General features: G+C 40.8%; 1 protein-coding gene across 5 annotated transcripts in view; it reads right to left on the bottom strand.

Annotated features, from left to right (window-relative positions):
* The window catches only part of LOC124151087 (MFS-type efflux pump MSMEG_3705-like), a 24,681-nt gene extending 5,447 nt beyond the window's left edge, over window positions 1–19,234 (bottom strand). The window contains exons 1-9 of one of the 5 annotated variants that reach the window (XM_048389407.1): window positions 19,163–19,207; window positions 14,961–15,047; window positions 12,880–12,961; window positions 11,276–11,495; window positions 9,331–9,597; window positions 7,980–8,142; window positions 6,180–6,411; window positions 4,293–4,489; window positions 1,341–1,425 (exon numbers count right to left, since the gene is read on the bottom strand). In XM_048389407.1, coding sequence (XP_048245364.1) covers window positions 1,341–1,425; window positions 4,293–4,489; window positions 6,180–6,411; window positions 7,980–8,142; window positions 9,331–9,597; window positions 11,276–11,495; window positions 12,880–12,889 — 1,174 coding nt within the window. In that variant the 5' untranslated portion in view covers window positions 12,890–12,961; window positions 14,961–15,047; window positions 19,163–19,207. Of the gene's footprint in view, window positions 1–1,340; window positions 1,426–4,292; window positions 4,490–6,179; window positions 6,412–7,979; window positions 8,143–9,330; window positions 9,598–11,275; window positions 11,496–12,879; window positions 12,962–14,960; window positions 15,048–19,158 lie in introns of all 5 variants that reach the window. The other 4 variants (XM_048389405.1, XM_046523392.2, XM_048389404.1 and 1 more) reach the window with 4 other exon arrangements.
* Window positions 19,235–21,211: the final 1,977 nt, after the last annotated feature.

Here is a 21,211-nt window from a genome sequence, read left to right as displayed (position 1 = left end):
AATGTAAGTCGGTATCTGACTCACCGATAATGTCAGTCGGTATCTGACTCACCGATAATGTAAGTCGGTATCTGACTCACCGATAATGTCAGTCGGTATCTGACTCACCGATAATGTCAGTCGGTATCTGACTCACCGATAATGTCAGTCGGTATCTGACTCACCGATTATGTAAGTCGCTATCTGACTCACCGATAATGTAAGTCGGTATCTGACTCACCGATAATGTAAGTCGGTATCTGACTCACCAATAATGTAAGTCGGTATCTGACTCACCAATAATGTAAGTCGGTATCTTACTCACCAATAAAGTAAGTCGGTATCTGACTCACCGATAATGTAAGTAGGTATCTGACTCACCGATAATGTAAGTCGTTATCTTACTCACTGATAATGTAAGTCGCTATCTGACTCACCGATAATGTAAGTCGCTATCTGACTCACTGATAATGTCAGTAGCTATCTGACTCACCGATAATTTAAGTCGATATCTGACTCACCGTTAATGTAAGTCGCTATCTGACTCACCGATAATGTAAGTCGCTATCTGACTCACCGATAATGTCAGTCGCTATCTGACTCACCGTTAATGTCAGTCACTATCTGACTCACCGATAATGTAAGTCGCTATCTGACTCACTGATAATGTCAGTCAGTATCTGACTCACCAATAATGAAAGTCAGTATCTGACTCACCGATAATGTAAGTCGCTATCTGACTCACCGATAATGTAAGTCGGTATCTGACTTACCAATAATGTAAGTCGGTATCTGACTCACCAATAATGTAAGTCGGTATCTTACTCACCAATAAAGTAAGTCGCTATCTGACTCACCGATAATGTAAGTCGATATCTGACTCACCGTTAATGTAAGTCGCTATCTGACTCACCGATAATGTAAGTCGGTATCTGACTCACCAATAATGTCAGTCGCTATCTGACTCACCGTTAATGTCAGTCACTATCTGACTCACCCATAATGTAAGTCGCTATCTGACTCACTGATAATGTCAGTCAGTATCTGACTCACCAATAATGAAAGTCAGTATCTGACTCACCAATAATGTAAGTCGCTATCTGACTTACAAATAATGTAAGTCGGTATCTGACTCATCGATAATGTAAGTCGGTATCTGACTCACCAATAATGTCAAGCGCTATCTGACTCACCGTTAATGTCAGTCACTATCTGACTCACCGATAATGTAAGTCGCTATCTGACTCACTGATAATGTCAGTCAGTATCTGACTCACCAATAATGTAAGTCAGTATCTGACTCACCGATAATGTAAGTCGCTATCTGACTCACCGATAATGTAAGTTTGTATCTGACTCACCAATAATGTAAGTCGGTATCTGACTGATAAAGGCACCAGGGGGGTTCAGGAAAAGTGTCCCTGCAGCAAATGGAGCTGCTATAATCTGCAAAGGAAAAATGATACGGAGCTATGAACAAAGAGAAACATTCTTGACTGTGTATACAAGCTTACTCCTGCCCCCAAGACCCTGACACATGGGGATTAGTCTGCCAGTGAACACAATACATTGATAACCTGGAATATTATTGGAATATTGTTATTCATGTATGGTGTGGTGAAATCAACAAAATAGTGCTCTAGACAAGGTGTATGGGAGGTAACTGTGTAAGGGAGGTAACTGTGACAGCCAAAGGATGCTTTTGACAAGCTGGTTGGAAGAAGAAAGGCACATTGACGAAATTCAGCCCACAAACACCTATATAATTTACTACAACATTCAATGACTGAGCAGTATTTTTATGCAATATGCTCCTTTTATTATGTTTCTGCAGTTGCGTGGATCGATGCTCATGATATCAATCACTGGATTGACTGGACCAGACTCGATTATTTACAGACCACCGTCATATAGCTGGAATATTGCTGAGTGTGGCAGTAAACAACAAACAAACAAACAAAGTATGTCCCCCATGAATAGGTCTTTAGCAACCCATGCTTGTCATAAGAGGCGACTAACGGGATCAGGTGGTCAGGCTCGCTGACTTGGTTGATGCATGTCATCATATCCCAATTGCGTCGATCATATAGCTGGAATATTGTTGAGTATGGTGTTGATTTTTCATTTAATTCATGCAATCACTTCTGTTTCGAAAATGCTCATGGAAAATTGATGATCAGTTCTCTTTGTCGAAATCAATGAAAACATATTGAAAACAATATATTCAGTTAGGACTAACGAGCATACTTCAGTACCGTTGTCGACAAGTCACTGCCAGTGTTAGGTGTCAGCGGTAATGTCTCAGTTCTCAAAAACATACGAAAACTCAGCATCTATGTGTATAATGCACATCCCCCTCGACATGCTGTCTACACTGCTTTAGTCATCTTCCCGAGGCAAGAGAGTTAACTGCCTCCAAAAGTCCAGTTTCCACCCTTGACGAACTAGGCTGGTATTATAGAGTTAGATTTTGGCTGGACTAACAAGTCTATGCATAGTCCAATCAAAATCGACCAACGAAATTGAAATCCGGTTCGTAAACCATCGTGCAGATTTTAGGTCGATTGCAAGATTTGCAAAGCATGTGCATCACCAACTCGTTGACAACAGATATTTTCCAATTCTTTTCATGTTTTTAATCAAGGTGCTCACGTGATTTGATGCACTTCGCGATGTAAGACCTGTTTTATCACAATATAGACCTTGATTATCAATCAGATCGTCTTGACTGGGCGCCGCCATTTTGTTAGAAGCAAATGCAAGTGATACGAGAGGTGGAATCTGATTGGGCCATAAGACTGGGCGCCGCCATTTTGTTAGAAGCAAATGCAAGTGATACGAGAGGTGGAATCTGATTGGGCCAAAGGAGAGGCATAGAAGGGACATAACTCGTAATAGCCACTGGTGACGCTACGCTACAGCTGGGGAATTCCAGCCTAGTTCGGCAAGGGTGGAAACTGGACTTTTGGAGTCTTTTAACTCCCTTGCCTCAGGAAGATGTGCTTTAGTGGGTTGAGAAAATATGGTACTGAAATTATCTCCTCATCTCCATGCCCCTGTGGGTAATATGAAAATGTGACTAAGGCCATATACACTTTTTTAGTTGGTTTATGAAATTTTATAAAAGAAATAAAAAGCCTTTTGACCAAATTGTTTTTGGACAACTCTATTTTACAATGAGGTGAATGATATATTATCTCCCCTGTTCATAAGAAATAGTGAATAATATTATTGTGTAAAAATCTTTATTCTTAAAAAAAATAATCAATAATCTTTCGGTATCATTTCTCAATCTTACTTCCATGATGATATATATATAGAGGATATTTCATGTGTCAAGTGAAATATGTTTCTGTCATCAAGTGATGGGGGAAAAGGAGATATTTTCACTCATGGCGTACGAGTGAAAATATCTCCTTTACCCCCTGTCACTCGATGAGAGAAACATATTTCACTTGACACATGAAATATCCTATTCATTATTTACTTTTTGTGTTGTTTTCTCCCGGAAAATTAAATTATTAGATTACAAATGTTAAACCTTCCTAATTCTCCACATCTAACACAACACACAGGGACGGTTCACCACCCCTTGTATTTGCGACTTAAAAGTAGCATTTAGGGTTACAAAAATTCTTTGTCATAAATTTCAATATGTTTATATACAAAATCAACCTTAACAAAAAATATTCTTGAAAACCAGGAGACCGCTGTTGGAAGGAAAAGAATACACTCTGTTCAAGTAACAAAAATGGGGCTTTGCGAAATGAACAGTCTCGACTGACGAGTTAAATGAGAAATTAACAGTTTATAATGAAACATTTTCGAGGGAATAACAAACGACAAGAAGTGATATTAACTCCATAAATGACCATCTGTCATTATTGTGCCTTGTCAATATGGAACTAACCTAAAAAGGATGTCAACAGTTTGTGTACGGGCTTGACACTTACGACTAAGGGGGACAATTTAAGGGGAGTTAACTCTTGTATGACACTAGTTCCATCAAAGTGTTATGTTCACTGCAGTGAAATATCAAGTGTTATGTTCACTGCAGTGAAATATCAAGTGTTATGTTCACTGCAGTGAAATATCAAGTTTTATGTTCACTGCAATGAAACTATCACTTTTCTCAACTTCAGAAAACTCAGTCTTTCACACTGAAATATGTAATAATAACTATGAGTTTGTTTTTCATTCATAAGCATGATTAGTAGCAGAACTAATCTCGAAGGTAAAAATTAAATTATTTGGCCATTTTTGTGTAAACTTATTTTTAAACCAACTAATAAAACATGAAAGGCCTTACATACCTGGCTAGCCACAAGTATGAGAACCCTGGCGTACAGTCCCCGCTTCTTCACCACACGGTCGGAGATGAAGCCGCCCACGACGACGCCGATACTGCCGCTGACCAGTGGAATCCAGGACATGTAGGTCCCGATCTGCTCCTTCGTCTGACCAATCATGACAAAGTAGGGCTGAGTATTGTATGCCCACACATAGCCCGCTGTAATCAGAAAGAATCACGTGACCACGCGTGTCAGTCAGACTGTACTCACAGTCGCATCCAGGTACCTCCATCCTCAGTCATTTTGAGTGAGTATGGGATTACATCACTTTTAGCAATATTCCAACAATATCATAGCAAAGGACACTAGAAATGGGCTTTACTCTTGGCGGCTTGGGAGTCAAACCCAGATCTTCTGTATGACGAGGCAATGCTTAAGCCACTAGGCTACCCCAGTATGGGATTACATCACTTTTAGCAATATTCCAACAATATCATAGCAAAGGACACTAGAAATGGGCTTTACTCTTGGCGGCTTGGGAGTCAAACCCAGATCTTCTGTATGATGAGGCAATGCTTAAACCACTAGGCTACCCCACTGCCCCTCCTCAATTATAAAGTGTATTTTATTCCCATTTTGTGAGTGAGTGAGTTGGGTTTACCGCCGCTTTTAACAGTATTCCAGTTATATCACGGCATGTCAGCTTAATGTGGGAGGAAAGCCTGAAGTGATGCAGGTCTCAGACGTTTACCACTTCGGTGAAACCAAGGGGCACGGGTATGGTGCTGACAAACCTAGAAACATAATCGGGGTGAACTGGGATTCGAACCCACAATCATAGGTTTCTGGCGTGCCCAAGGGACGCAACTCTGCACAGCGAATCACGGCGCCTTAGACGACTGGGCCACCTGTGCCCCCACCCATTTTGTAGTGATAAATGCCCTGAACTCAGCTTTCTTTCGGAAGTGAGGCACAGAATTTCTCTCAGTCGTGAGCTTCAAATCAACAACCAGTTATCCTCCTGAACAAGCATTTGGCGTAGACTTACATTCAAAACGTCAGCCTCTTATAATATATTTATCAGAACACTGTCATAAATGAATGTTTAGATGGGAAAGATGTTTTCCTGAGTCTAAAACATGGGGCGATGCTATCATTCATTTCCCAGTTGTGTTTTAAAGACTTTAGGCAACAAGGCACATCAAGTACTGCAGTGCCCCAAATCATAAAAAAACAGTGTATTTTCAGCTTGACTAAAACATAGTAAAGGTGGCAAATATGGGTGGATGGAACAGTGAGCGCTGTTCCAAGGGCTATTGCCTGGTCTGGGCAACTGGAATTTATATTGTTAAGGATATGGATCAAATCAACACACTCCTAACAAGATGGGTGGGGCTCAACACTCACCCACATTGCATGCTGTCCACAGTTTAGTCGTACCTGCTTTCCTAATGGAGCCATATGATAATGGACAGACTGCGTGGATCCCTACCTGCTTTCCTAACGGAGCCATATGATAATGGACAGACTGCTTGGATCCCTACCTGCAGTCCTAATGGAGCCATATGAAGATGGACAGACTGCTTGGATCCCTACCTGCAGTCCTAATGGAGCCATACAATAAGGGACAGTCGGAGTGGATCCCTACCTGCATTCCTAATGGAGCCATATGATGATGGACAGACTGAGTGGATCCCTACCTGCATTCCTAATGGAGCCATACAATAAGGAACAGTCGGAGTGGATCCCTACCTGCATTCCTAATAGAGCCATATAATGATTGACAGACTGAGTAGATCCCTACCTGCATTCCTAATGGAGCCATATGATGATTGACAGATGGCGTGGATTCCTACCTGCATTCCTAATGGAGCCATATAATGAGGTCCAGATTGAGTCGATCCCTACCTGCATTCCTGATGGAGCCGGCCACACACAGCATGATCAGAGAAGGACTGAGGAATGGCTTGAGTGTTTTCCCAAGCTTCTGCAAAATGCTAGGTCTCTCTGACTGAATGAGGCCTCCCTGTTCATTCGCTGGCTGAACGACATGACGGGCTGGTTCCTTGAGGGTGATGATGATGAGCACCCCCAGGATGAGTCCCGGGATGCCGGAGATGTAGAATGCCCATCGCCACCCCTGAAACACAATACCACCTGGCATGACACACAATTGGGTGTCCTTACACTGAATGAAGACATGTCTCCAATAACACTATCATCTACACACGTAGAAACATAGAGGCCCAGAGCTTTACCCTGAATCCTTCTGGAATACAGTGTTCCATCAATATAGCGCCAACTCGGTTATAGCGCACAGTAAAGCATGGCTCCCAAAATTTACCTAAATTTTAATAAATCACGATGACACGATGTAGCGAGAGATCACTGTATCATCAACATCATAGAACAGGTTACTTTAAAACATTATAATGATGGTCATACTAGAAAATAACCTACAAATTTCGGGGAATTGTGAATTAAGCCTCCAATTGAGTGAACGAATGTTTTAAGGCCAGACATTTCTTCTTTCTTATTTTATTTCCTCAAAAATGTATGTTACGTAGGTAGGAATAAAGACGATGTGGGTGGTTGGAATAGGGAAAGTAGCAAGCTACGTCTTAGTTCGCATTAATGAAACTTCGCATTTATGTCTCCAAAATGACTATCAACAAAAAAGACGGCCTCACTGCACACTTTGGATAGCAGAAATACCAACAATATATACACAAACATGGTTTATTGAGCAGCAGTTGTAACAAGTCCATAGCAATGTCATTTAAAGAATGGCGAGTTATCACTGTTGTTTTTAGGAAAACACTGTTTATAGTTTTTACGGAAGTGCTCCACTCAGTGCTAATAAGCGGTGCTATTTGTTGTTTAATTGGATTAAGGTAAGGATATGTATGATTCCACTGGGGATTGGATGGGTGAGTGGCATTGATTTTGAGGCCCATTTTCAGCTGGGGGTCAGCAGTAATTTGGAGTAGGGCTTCCACGAGTCCAATTTTTTGGACTCGAGTACCCGAGGGGTGAAGGACGTCCTTTAAGAATATTGGTTCATTAGATCAAAATTGCCATCTAAAAGTATTAAAACATGTTATAAGTATAATTGAACTGCACTGAAATGTAAATAGAAAGCGTCCACTGAAATAGCACATATATACCAGCTAATTAGTAGTTAATCTGTGTAAGGGAATACACTTGGCATTTGAGTCGGAGCAAAGAAGCAATAATCTCCTTGATACATTCAATTTCTTAAAGTCGGGGAGGAAAAACAATAATTACGTCTATTTTATGTGACATTCTAAATTGTTCTAATGTATATCTACTTTCTACAAAGAATACATTATTCAAACAATATTTTTTTAAGCTTTAATCAATATATTGATGAACAATTGAACATTGAAACAGGGTGATCTCCCTTTATCGAGTACTCGAGTCCTTGATAACGAACTTGAGTCCCACTAAAACCGACCCGGCCTCGAGTACTCGAGTACTCGTTGAAGCCCTAATTTGGAGATTTCAAGATTTACAGTATTTTTCAGAAACATAAATTTAGAATTTTCTAAAAGCTTATTCATCGTAGAGTTAATACATAGATGCTATTGTTGAAACGTGTTTACTTTCTTGAAAACTACATATACTGTCTCGCACACAAGTGACTGGCAAACAGTTATTGATGTGTGTTTGAGTTCAGTACTGCACCTGTCCGTTGATGTTGGCCAGAGTAATGAAGTTGCCGATAGCGTAGGAGAGACTGTAGCCCATGTAGATGCCCCAGTTGTAGACGCCGAGAGCCAGGCCGCGAACTGACGCTGAGAAGTAGTCCGTCAGTAGAGACGCAGCAAAAGGGGTACACCCAGCCTCCCTGGACAACAGATCGCCATGGTTACACGGTCCTTATTACACAGAGTGACATCATACAAGAGGGAGATCACCTTCTAGTGCCGTGTGTAGTTTTGACCTAAATTCAATTTGAAACAGAAGCCGCCTAACCCTGCAAAATAGTTCCTACTGAACAATGGACACATTGTGAGGATAATTTGGTTTCTGACCTTCACATAACCCTGTTTATCTATGAACACACAATGCCATTTAGAAAGTGGTCAAATGTAACAAAGGCTATATTTGGGATAACAGTTTCTTAGTAAAATACAGATTCTAGTACTTTTGGGGTTGAGTCCCATCAGGGATTCGAACCCACACTGCCAGAGTGAGGCACCGAATTGCCAGCACACCAAGTCAGCCATCTTAATCCCTCAGTCATTCACTTGTGGAAGCCTCGGTGGCTGAGTGGGTTAGATGGCTGACTTTTTGTGCTGGCGATTAGGTGTCTTACTCTGGCAGTGTGGGTTATCATCACCACTTCCAATGACATCATCATCATCACTTTCAATGACATCATCATCACTTTCAATGACATCATCATCACTTTCATTGATATCATCACTTTCATTGATATCATCACTTTCAATGACGACATCATCATCATCATCACTTTCATTGACATCATCATCATCACTTTCATTGACATCATCACTTTCATTGACATCATCATCACTTTCAATGACATCATCACTTTCCTTGATATCATCACTTTCAATGACATCATCATCACTTTCAATGACATCATCATCACTTTCATTGATATCATCACTTTCATTGATATCATCACTTTCAATGACGACATCATCATCATCATCACTTTCAATGACATCATCATCATCATCATCCTCATAATCACTTTCATTAACATCAGCGCTTTCAATGACATCATCAAATTGATATCATCACTTTCAATGACATCCTCATCATCATCACTTTCATTAACATCAGCGCTTTCAATGACATCATCAAATTGATATCATCACTTTCAATGACATCATCATCATCATCACTTTCATTGACATCATCATCACTTTCATTGACATCATCATAATCATCATCACTACCATCATCATCATTTAGCCCCATATCACCATCTCCATGACAATCACCATCATCACTGTCATCGCCACAGTCATCCTTATATCATCACCATCATCATAAAGCTCACCCCATGCCCAGTCCAAAGCGGAGTATGACCAACTGCCAGTACTCATTGATGGCGCCCGTGAGGAGGGTCATCACGGACCAGAAGATGAGGCAGATAGCCAGGAGGATCTTCCTGTTGTACATGTCGGCGGCGAAGCCGATGAAGATGCCCATGAAGGTGTAGATGAGGATGAAGACGGGCCCCGCCACCAGCTGGTACTCGTAGCCCTGCCCGTTGTAGTCCCACTTGCACACCGCCGACCCGTTCTGACTGTGTATTGAGGTGCAGCTGGGGGACACAATGGAAGATCATATCATGGTGAGCAGGTTGAATGGTGGGTGAGGTGATGGGTGGGCAGGTGGACAGGTGAGCAGGTTGAATGGGTGAGTGGGTGGGCAGATGGGCGGTCGGGTGAGTGGATTGGTGGGCAGGTGGGGGGGTGAGTGAGCAGGTTGAATGGCCGAGTGGGTGAGTGCGTGAGTGGGTGAGTGAGTTGATGGGTGGTCAGGTGGACAGGTGAGCAGGTTGAATGGGTGAGTGGGTGGGCAGATGGGCGGTCGGGTGAGTGGATGGGTGGGCAGGTGGGGGGGGGTGAGTGAGCAGGTTAAATGGCCGAGTGGTTGAGTGCGTGAGTGGGTGAGCAGGTTGAGTGGGTGAGTGAGTTGATGGGTGGGCAGGTGGACAGGTGAGCAGGTTGAGTGGGTGATTGGGTGGGCAGATGGGTGGGTGGGTGAGTGAGCAGGTTAAATGGCTGAGTGGGTGAGCAGGTTGAGTAGATTGGTGGTTGAGTGGATGGTTGAGCAGGTGGACAGGTGAGTGGATGGTTGAGCAGGTGGTCAGGTGAGTGGATGGTTGAGCAGGTGGACAGGTGAGTGGATGGTTGAGCAGGTGGACAGGTGAGTGGATGGTTGAGCAGGTGGTCAGGTGAGTGGATGGTTGAGCAGGTGGACAGGTGAGTGGATGGTTGAGCAGGTGGACAGATGAGTGGATGGTTGAGTGGATGGTTGAGCAGGTGGACAGGTGAGTGGATGGTTGAGCAGGTGGACAGGTGAGTGGATGGTGGAGCAGGTGGACAGGTGAGTGGATGGTTGAGCAGGTGGACAGGTGAGTGGATGGTGGACAGGTGAGTGGATGGTTGAGCAGGTGGACAGGTGAGTGGATGGTGGAGCAGGTGGACAGGTGAGTGGATGGTTGAGCAGGTGGACAGGTGAGTGGATTGTGGAGCAGGTGGACAGGTGAGTGGATGGTGGAGCAGGTGGACAGGTGAGTGGATGGTGGACAGGTGAGTGGATGGTTGAGCAGGTGGACAGGTGAGTGGATGGTTGAGCAGGTGGACAGGTGAGTGGATGGTGGACAGGTGAGTGGATGGTGGAGCAGGTGGACAGGTGAGTGGATGGTGGAGCAGGTGGACAGGTGAGTGGATGGTTGAGCAGGTGGACAGGTGGATGGTTGAGCAGGTGGACAGGTGAGTGGATGGTTGGGCAGGTGAGTGGATGGTTGGGCAGGTGAGTGGATGGTTGAGCAGGTGAGTGGATGGGTGGGTGGATGGGTGGGTGGATGGCTGAGCAAGTGGGCAGGTGGTTGATGAGTGGATGGTTAATCTGTAAGTAGGTGGGTGGGTGGGTGGATGGTTTAATCAGGTAGGTTGTTGATCCGGTGGGTGGATGAGCGAGTGGGCTTGACAAGTAAATTAGCAGGTAGGTGGCAAAGCTGTTAGCTGAGTGGCGTGTGGCTGAGCAACCAAGTTTGTTGTTGGTGAGAGGGTAGGTAGAGTATCGATCTGCAACAACTTGACTATCAAATATCCAAATGAGAAATTAATTTATTATACAAATATCAAAAACAGAATGAAACATATCGTGAACCATATTGTTGATATTAATATCGCAATCCACATCTGTGAATTCTTTCATTCTTAGAACTTTAAAACAAGAAACTAAATCGCTCTGTCCAAACAAAAACTCACTCTCCAGATGTGGTTCCATTGCACTTGACCCCAACAACTGCAGCGGTCGTAAACGTTGTGTTGACCATGCAGGCCTGGTCACCGTAGCGTATCTCCTGTGCCATGGGCTTGGCCGTGATGGCCAGCATGTAGCGGTCAAGCTGGTTGAGGAGGTACGCCAGGAGCACCAACACCAGGACATACATGCTGTAGGGCCGCACATCCTTCCACCACCGATGACCTACACACAGGGGAGGTAACCCCATGAACAGTCTTACAAACTGAGGTCCTTGAGTTTGGCTGCTACGGTACAGTCAGTACTAGAAGGACCCTAGTTGTCCCTAAGTCCATCATTTTTAACTTTAGGCACATCATTGTAACTGATGACGTCATAATGGCCTGCAAAGCATTGTGATGCAATTCATTGTACTGATTTATCCTAAGATGTTTAAACAGGTTAGGAATTTTAATCAAACCGTAACAAGTTTTCTGATTAATCTTGACAGGTCTGTCATATTCTGTTTTCCAAAGAGAATGAAAAAAATCCCACTCAAACACCATTTAGAAGAATCAAGTGGATTAGGAAAACAGTGGCTTCAGACCTCATGTACATACCAGTAGTTAATTTTCAACAATTTTACATGTCACCTTTATAAATGTGTATTAAGTTGTATCAGGTCTTCAACACATGATCTATCATTACCATACTTGGAAGCACAGTGCAGCAAGATGAAGCGACAGTTCAGTGAATCGTGACATCTCTAATCGTTACATCTCTAATCATTACACACCGAATCATCAACAGGATGACAGGTTCTATGTTAACCCCACTCATAATGCATGCAGGGTTTAAATTTCTTGTATTAAAGTGGCAGTGACACGATTACAACCTTACAGGCAGAGTTACACAAATTCCTGGTGCCTGAAGGGCCCACTCAGAAATCACATCTTTTTTATAAAAATACCCTGTGACGATGTACATGATACGCTATCTCCCATGAAGCCAACACTACAAAATGGCGGCCACTGAACATGATAATTTTCAAAACAATTTATGCCGCACTCAGCAATATGCAAGCTATATGGCAGTGGTCTGTAAATAATTGAGTCTGGACCAGACAATCCAGTGATTGACATCATGAGCATCAATTAAGCAATAAGGATATATGACATGCATCAACCAAGTCAGCGAGCCTGACCACTTGATCCCGTTAGTCGGCTCTTACGACAAGCATAGTCGCCTTTTACGGCAAGCATGGGTTGCTGAAGATCAATTCTAATCCTGATCTTCACAGGTAACTGACCATGCTGCAGCAGAGTAATACTTACTTCAGTATTACGTAGAAAATAGGATAAAATACTTTAGCTCCGAATATTTAAGAAATAAATGACGATAGGAGTGTTTATCGTACAGCAAAACACCACAGGGAGAATAAACTATGAGGGGCAATGCATGTATCGCAATATATTGCAATCAAACATTTTGGCCAATACACGACCATACTCAAATTTATTCTTTTCGGGGGCACATTTAAACTCCAAAGGGCAACTCTACACACCTTCAGCATGTGCCCTATAGCACACTTATGAAATACAGTTCCCTATCACTGGCATTAAATACATACCTTCATCCATCGTGCAGCAAACTGGTGACTACGACTTGTACGACTTGTGTGTGCAACAGCTGGGAGACCGGGCTACTGCCTGCTGGCAAACAGTGAACAAGTTCAGAATTACCGCAAACAAAAAACAACAAAATTAATTAGTAAGGCAGCTGTATGCACTATATCCTATCAGGTGGAACTAAAATAATAAGTTTATCTACAGTGAATGAATCATGGTTGACTTATGCTATTTGGTTTGAGCACTGAGACTTATCAAGGATTCCAAACTCAGTATCATTGGCATGTAAATAATTATTTTGCATTGGTTTTTATATTTATATTTATAGTTTATAGTTTTCTACATTCAGAGGTATTAACATTGAGTTTTAACATTGCATAAAAAGCAACGTGAAACACATCTTCCCGAGGCAAGAGAGTTAACTGGCTTTAAAAGTCCAGTTTCCACCCTTGCCGAACTTGGCTGGAATTCCTGGGCTCAATCGTAGCGCCACCATTACGAGTAATGTCCCTTCTATGCCTCTCCTATGGACCAATCAGATTCCACCTCTCGTATCACTTGCATTTGCTCCTAACAAAATGGCGGCGCCCGGTCAAGACAATCTGATTGATAATCAAGATCTATATTGTGATAAAACGGGTCTTACATCGCCAAGTGCATCAAATCACGTGAGCACCTTGATTAAAAACATGAAAAGATTTGGAAAATATCTGTTGACAACGAGTTAGCGGTGCACATGCTTTGCAAATCCTGCAATCGATCGAAATCTGCATGACAGTTTACGAACCGGATTTCGATTTCATTGCGCGATTGTGATTGGACTATGCATAGACTTGTTAGTCCGGCCAAAATCAAACTCCATAATACCAGCCTAGTTCGGCAAGGGTGGAAACTTTTATAGTCAGTTATCTCCCTTGCCTCGGGAAGATGTGTGAAACAAATCATTAAAACCTCTTCCTCAATATTGGTCCTATTATCAGTGAAATATGAGTCACCTCAGAGAGCCATAACAGTAAGTTACAATGGTTACAGGAAGACTTCTAAAGTGATGCATCTGGACAGTGGCAAGTCTTTGTTCATCAAATTATATTTGCAATAAAATAATTTCCAAAATATTTAATCAAGATATTCAAAGGAATTATTTCGAAATTAGTAAAAGAAAACCCTCGCTCTAACATACATCAGGATTAAATACTTAAATATGAGGGATCTTAAACAATCTATATTCTGGCTTATTAAACTTGTAAGGGACTATGTTAATCCATCACTATTTCTTCCATTTAATACAAACTATACCAAAGCTGTATCTCTGTATATTCAGTGTATGTATATTCAGTATATGTATATACAGTATATGTACTTGAGTACATAATTAAGGCTTCACCAGTAGGGCTGGGACGTGTCCAAATTTAGTACCCGGGTACCCACCCCCCTGTTACACAACCCTCCCCGGGTACCCACTGTAGGTCTCAGGAGATAGGTACATAATGTCCGATTGGGAACATTTTTAGAATAGCCCTGGCAGAACGTATTTAGATACATGTATTAAACAATCTGGTCATTCATACACTGAAGTTGAATTAAGTTATATCTGTATTCAGCCACATGAAAAATCAGAAGGAAAGGGTGCATAGTCGGAAAAAATGCGAACATTAGTGACTTGTAGTGTAACCATAGAGTTCCAGATAATTTTTGTCATGAAACAATATATCACGTGACTAACCACGGGTCCAGGTAGCCCTGTGGGTACCCGGGTCCCACTCAGTACCCACCCGACCCTAACCCGAGTTACCCGTCCCAGCCCTATACACTAGGCAAACCAGTAATGATCCACATCGTCGGGGTACGATGGCATGCAATCAACATTTTCACCAAACCTCACCACCCCACGCATAACAACAAGCAAAGACGGAAAGGCCGTGGTTGCTGTATCTCTTCACACACGATTTCACCTAACTTATGAAAACAATATTAAATGAAATTTTGAATAAAATTAATAAAATATATTACACACACAAGTCCAGATATACAATGAACATGTTTTAATAACAAGATAGTATAATAATGGTATTGAATTGCGTACTTCAGTTCGGATTTGCTGACTGGTATTACCGGTGTTATGTGCTTGCTGTGATCAGCCGATGATGTTTTTTGAGATCGGGAAAAACATCTGTCAGTGTAAAACTTGAGTTTATTAAAAATGTAAGTATATGGTTTTGGGAGCCATGCGTTTCCGCGCACTATAACCAAGTTAGCGGTTTATTGAAAGGCACAATAGCGAAGAAACGTTGTACTTGAGATTGCGTTCCATATTGTGGCGTATCGACAAATGGGCTCACGTTTATCGTATCGTGGGTCAAGTATCGCTATGCATCTGAACATTGGTGGTGTATCGTTTCACCCTTACCAAAAATGGCAAAAAATAAGTAAAAAGCTAGATTTTTAGAACTTTAAATTTTTTTATCTAAGTATGAGCAATTCCAGGAAGCAAGATGAATTTTTTACCAGATGGAAATAATGTTTTAACATACATTTATTAAAATCAACATGGAAAAACACTTCATAAATACCTAAAAAATAAGTCTTTTTGACACATTTTATTTTTACCTATGCTTTTAATGTTGTCATAAGTCCCAAACATACAATTGTTGAAATGAACAAAGTCTAGTTCTCATTCATATGAACATATCTAATTTTCATAACTATTTTTAAATTGTTTACTCAGTTTATAAATTAGACAGATCCTGTGGGCCAAAGTGGGCTAATCATACTTTGTCCTTTAAAAAAATCTTTAGGGCATTTTGGATGACAATCAGCATCCCCAGGCAGTGTCCAAAGAGGACCGTTTGACACTACAGGAAACACATTAAATCGTCAGGGCTCTGTTCCACAAAGCGATCGAGCACTAAGATGATCGTAACTCCCATACTTTAATATGGATTACGACAGTCTAGACTTAAATCCTCATTTGAGTCAGCTCTAAGGTCAAGCTTAGGTTACCGTTACCATAGTTACTCAGGACCTATTCTGACCCAGGATGTTGCTGAATGGGTACAAAGGTATATGTAGTGCATCGAGGTCAACACCAGTGATGTATCCCAATACGAAGCCCATTTACAACCCCCGTATCACGTTACATACGATGCATGACATTACAAGTCATTGGTGTAAAAACACATGCATAATATTAATAACAGATTTTAAATATTAAGTGGAACTGTTCAACAAAGAGCTGACGTAGATTATCTTACAAGTATTTCCTGGTTGGCTATAAAAGCATAAAAGCATCTCTATATTGACTTGTCGCTACACAGAGCTATGTGTGTGGGTGGATGGGTGGGTGGGGTGACGAGTGCTGTGGGTATGTTTTCAACTTGTTAAGATAAATTGTTTTAAAGGTTTTAAATATATATACTTTAACTCATAATATATCGCAATATGCATCACAATATATTGCAATACACAGCCCTACTCTCCGACCTGTCCTTTTTCAGGTATGAGAATTGAGACTTCACCAAAAACAAATAACATGTAAATATTTGTTTAAGCCTTACGATAACAATGGATGGTTAGAGGGATTTATTTATTTATCTAGCAGTACAAACCGTATGTATGTGCCGCTCCCTATAAACAAGATTGATATTGACTTGTCGCTACACAGAGCTATGTGTGTGTATGTGTGTGGGGTGTTGAGTGCTGTGGGTATGTTTTCAACTTGTTAAGATAAATTGTTTTAAAGGTTTTAAATATATATACTTTAACTCATAATATATCGCAATATGCATCACAATATATCGCAATATGTATCACAATATATTGCAATACACAGCCCTACACTCCGACCTGTCCTTTTTCTAAATGCTTTTTTCAAGCTAAGGGGCCGATTTTGTGTTGAGATTACATACTTTTTCAGCTACAGCGGCAAAATCAGACATTTTTTGAATTTATAACCATGAGCCTGAATACATTTTTAAGAAAAACACCTATACATGGCACTGCAGGCAATTTGGGGTTTTCTCCACACTCTGAAGCATAATAACTTTTTTCAAGAATTTTCTGGGACAATTAAATCCCAGCCACCCCCAGAATATCAAAAGGTGGGACCTTTAGTATAGGGGTGATTATAAACATGATAAAAATTACCTGTAGATTAGGCTTGAAATTGGTCAGGGTGAGGTGAAATTGGGCTTAACGTCGCGTCCAAGATTATTGCACTTATATAGCAACGTGCATGCACATGTGTGTGTGTGTGTGTGTGTGTGTGTGTGTGTGTGGCTGGCTACTTGTACTAGTCCAGACTGATGCCGATTTATAGTGCTAGCTCACTGAGATACCATGCCGCAGTTTAACATGAATACCCCACTCAGGCACAGTATACTCACTCCGAACCCCGAACCTTCCGCTCTCCGGGTGGACACTCTACCACTAGACCACGGAGGCGGTCGAAATTGGTCAGGGGGTATTCCTCGTTATATTTTTACTTTAAAATATTTCTAAAACACTTTCAGATCACTCTAATATTTCAGATCACTCATAACATCTTATCGTTTTTTTCTAATTCGACCACATGTTTTGGGGTAAAATGAAAAACGTACCATTACCAGTATAAAAACAGTGCATAGAAATGAGGCCCTATGATAAACTTGTTGGACATTTATCTATGCGATGTCTGAAGCTAGATGACAGAGTCAATCTGACATGTGGACTGAGTAACACAACAAAGTCACCCATTCCTTTGTGTTTGTGGCTGCATCTTGCTTGAACAAGACTTCATGCATCACAGATTCTAGAACAAACTACTGCTGCACAACTCACAAGAGTATTGTGTCTGGATCACTGACCTTGTCCCTCCATGAAATCCTGAGGAAATCGAGGCCATACATATACTTCATACGCCTTTCTTTGAAAATAAGTACTGGGTAGCTTTTTCTTGAATTTGACTGTGTGATTCCGGAAAACAGTAAGGGGTGTTATATAGCTGTAGTAAATGGTTAAATAATACCATTTACTAAATACAGTGAAAGTATAATCATTATTAATCAAATTTTCACTTGCTAATTATTTCATATTACTTACTTGAAAGTTATGATTTAAGTAATTTCATATTAAATGCCAAGAAATTCAACTATGTGTCACTTTAAGGTAGTCTATTTGAAGCTCTCTGCATCCTTCTACATGTGCTTTTCTACGCATTATTGTACAGCTCACGTAATAACATTTTTCACACTGTCAATGGCCAAGGGTGGGTAACCTCACCAGAAGATATTGCGTACATCTTTGGTTTTTTTTCTCTGCTTAGTATTACATGACAGGGTGGGTTTATATTGGTGGTCAGACGCTCTGACTCGGTTGATAGCGTTGCTCATAATATCAATCACTTGGCCCAGACATGATTATTTACACGGAGCCATAATAAAACATACATTTAATAACACAACTGCACTCACTTTTATCTATGTGATCGCACAATACCAAGCAATTGTCACCATTACCGATGGAACCCCCAAAGTGTCTACATTTCCTTATTATTTCCAAGACAAAACTGTATTTCATTTTGTTCATCAATGTGACGACATGCGCTTATACTATCAATAAAAGCTACAAATGTGCTTATGGTTGGCGCAGCACAGGTCGCAAACTAGTCAAGTTTTCGGGAATATCATCCTGGTACCCATGGGCAAAAAACAATAACAATGGGTGAACCAGACCCACTGAATTGTCAGAGATCCGTGCCCCTTTAAACTAGCAAACACATTAAGATAAGTAGTAAAACATTTGGAAAATTGTTAGTAATTGCGGTATAGATTTAGCTGTAAATGAGTTAAAATAATAACATAACTTAATTTAATATACCATAAACTTACGAAATCATCAATCTTATTTGACAGATTTGTGTTGATTATAGGATAAAAAAACATGTATATAGGCCCCTATGTAAGGGAGCATTCAAAAAGTTCGATATCGGATAAAAATATTAATTCATTTAATTTTGTGACCCCATGTTAACCTCATCTTCCATTCCCAAACTTAAGAAATCTAGAATTTTATCCGACAGCACACTTTTCAACAAAGTCTATTCCGTAACAACATTAATACTAATAATAGATACACGTTATATAACCTGCGTTCTACATGTGACGTTCGTTACATAAACTGAAAGTAGAACATATTAATACTATTCGTGACATCAGCTCCAAGACCTGAGTATGCTGAATCGACACACATGGATTTAACGCATGTTATATGTTACTGTCAGAGCAATGAGGAAGTCAAACACGTACTTACTGATCTTGCGCCTGACTACAATGAGCCACCATGTTGAACATCACGTGAGTTCACATGTGATCAATCACATGACTAACGCTTGGATGACCTCAAGCTCCTTCCCAGCGCGCGACACATTCGCCCTTCTGGTAGCATGGGCTATCGCTGTGAGGAGCTTGGCGTGTCCTGTCTTGTCACATGACGATCACTCAAAAACACACAGATGTCTAGTAAGTGCCTTTATCAGGCACACAACTCTAAATCACCGTAATATCAGTGAAACTTAAAGAGAGTAAGACTTAAAGAGAGAATTGATAACTGAGCGTGTGTGTCACAATGCTTTCACGAAACAAATGACATAATTCTTGTATTTCCCGAGAAAGAGCGAGGTTGACCATAGGCACTTTATACTCATGGTTCATGGTATGACATATATGCGAGTGTAATAATTTATTTATTGCCCTCATTTGTTTCCCGCTAAAGCTCCCCTTCAGAAAAATGCAATGATTACGACCGTCGTCTTAGAAAACCACAACTTACGAATGACGTCAATAATGTTCAGTTGTGACGTCGTTTTTCTTGTGACGTCATTCCGACCTTACGTCGCAATGAGATTCGAATGACGTCAACAAACTCGTCTGGTGCGCGGAGAAGTGATATTTGCACCAGTGCACATACACAGTTTATGAACTCCTTTATTTCTAACCATCTGGATAATAAACAATGTTATATTAATTACGTGATAAATGCAAGTATTTCCCAGAATTTGATTGAGTAGGTAGAATTTTGCAATAGCAATATTTCGCGCACATGTAAGTCATCCCCAATAAACCTATTTCTACTGCATGTGGTGATTCGTTATAAGGACAAAAACTAACAATATATTTTCATTTTCACTGTTTAGGAGATCGATTCTCAACCATTTTGTAACACTATTCGGGATATCGCTAATTACTGTAAAGTTTTGGCTTCCATTGTCTATTGCTTATCACCTATCAGCGCCAATCATCTGTTGGCGTCCCTTGTTAGTTTCAACCCTTTGTTATTTTCAACCTTTTGTTATCTTATTATATAATAATAATAATATAGTTTATTACAGTGTCATGTGTTACAAAGCAATACAACATTTAGCACATACTTAAAATACAAACACCAGGCCTCAGTGGGCCGAAATGACACCTTAAGGTATTACAAATATTAAAATACAATTAGATATAAAAAGTAATCATGCACATTCTTAATATCTACATATACACATATTCACTAACACAATCACATAATGCATTCATGCATACACACATATATACATACGCACTCACTCACGCACGCACGCACACAATCAATCATTCTGATATTCTCCCGCACATACTAAACAGACACGCAAACACATTCAGATATCCCCCACCCCGTCACTCGAGACATACAGGCACGCACACATACACACACACACACACACACTCAACCTCACTCACAAATACACCCATACCCAAATTCATGCATCTACACACACTCCATATCCTTTCTTCTGACCGTACCAACATTCATATCCCCTCCCCACACACACCCATAACCCATAATCTCACACACTCAATTACACTTTTCATATAAAATTCATATTCAATAGTTAAGTTATTGTACACCTTGCAGCCTTTTGTGATACATTTTCTGAACACATCTCGACAATTCTAGCTGGATACGTTCAGTGTTCATCAACCACTTATATTTATCTAACGTGGACAGTTCACAGAAACTACTGAACTGATTATTGCATGTATCAAATATACATTTCCTTAAAACATTGTAGAATTTGCACACCACAACAACGTGTACTTCATCTTCGATTAACTGTTCCTGACATAGTTGACAAAGTCTATTTACCAAGGGAGTCACAGGCTTGGTATACCTGCCACTTTCTATAGCTAGAGGAAGGTTTCCACAATGTAATGAGGCTAATATACTTCTTTGTTGTCTGGGTAGAGACATTTTCACATAGTGAGAAGTTTGGATAGTTTCTTTATATTTTCTATATGTTCGTAATTTATTTCCATTGCAATTACCTTTGTCATTAAA

Source organism: Haliotis rufescens, unplaced genomic scaffold (genome assembly GCF_023055435.1).
Source record: "Haliotis rufescens isolate VD_foot unplaced genomic scaffold, xgHalRufe1.0.p SCAF_8, whole genome shotgun sequence".
NCBI classification, from domain to species: domain Eukaryota; kingdom Metazoa; phylum Mollusca; class Gastropoda; order Lepetellida; family Haliotidae; genus Haliotis; species Haliotis rufescens.
This window is presented reverse-complemented; position numbering and strand designations above follow the sequence as displayed.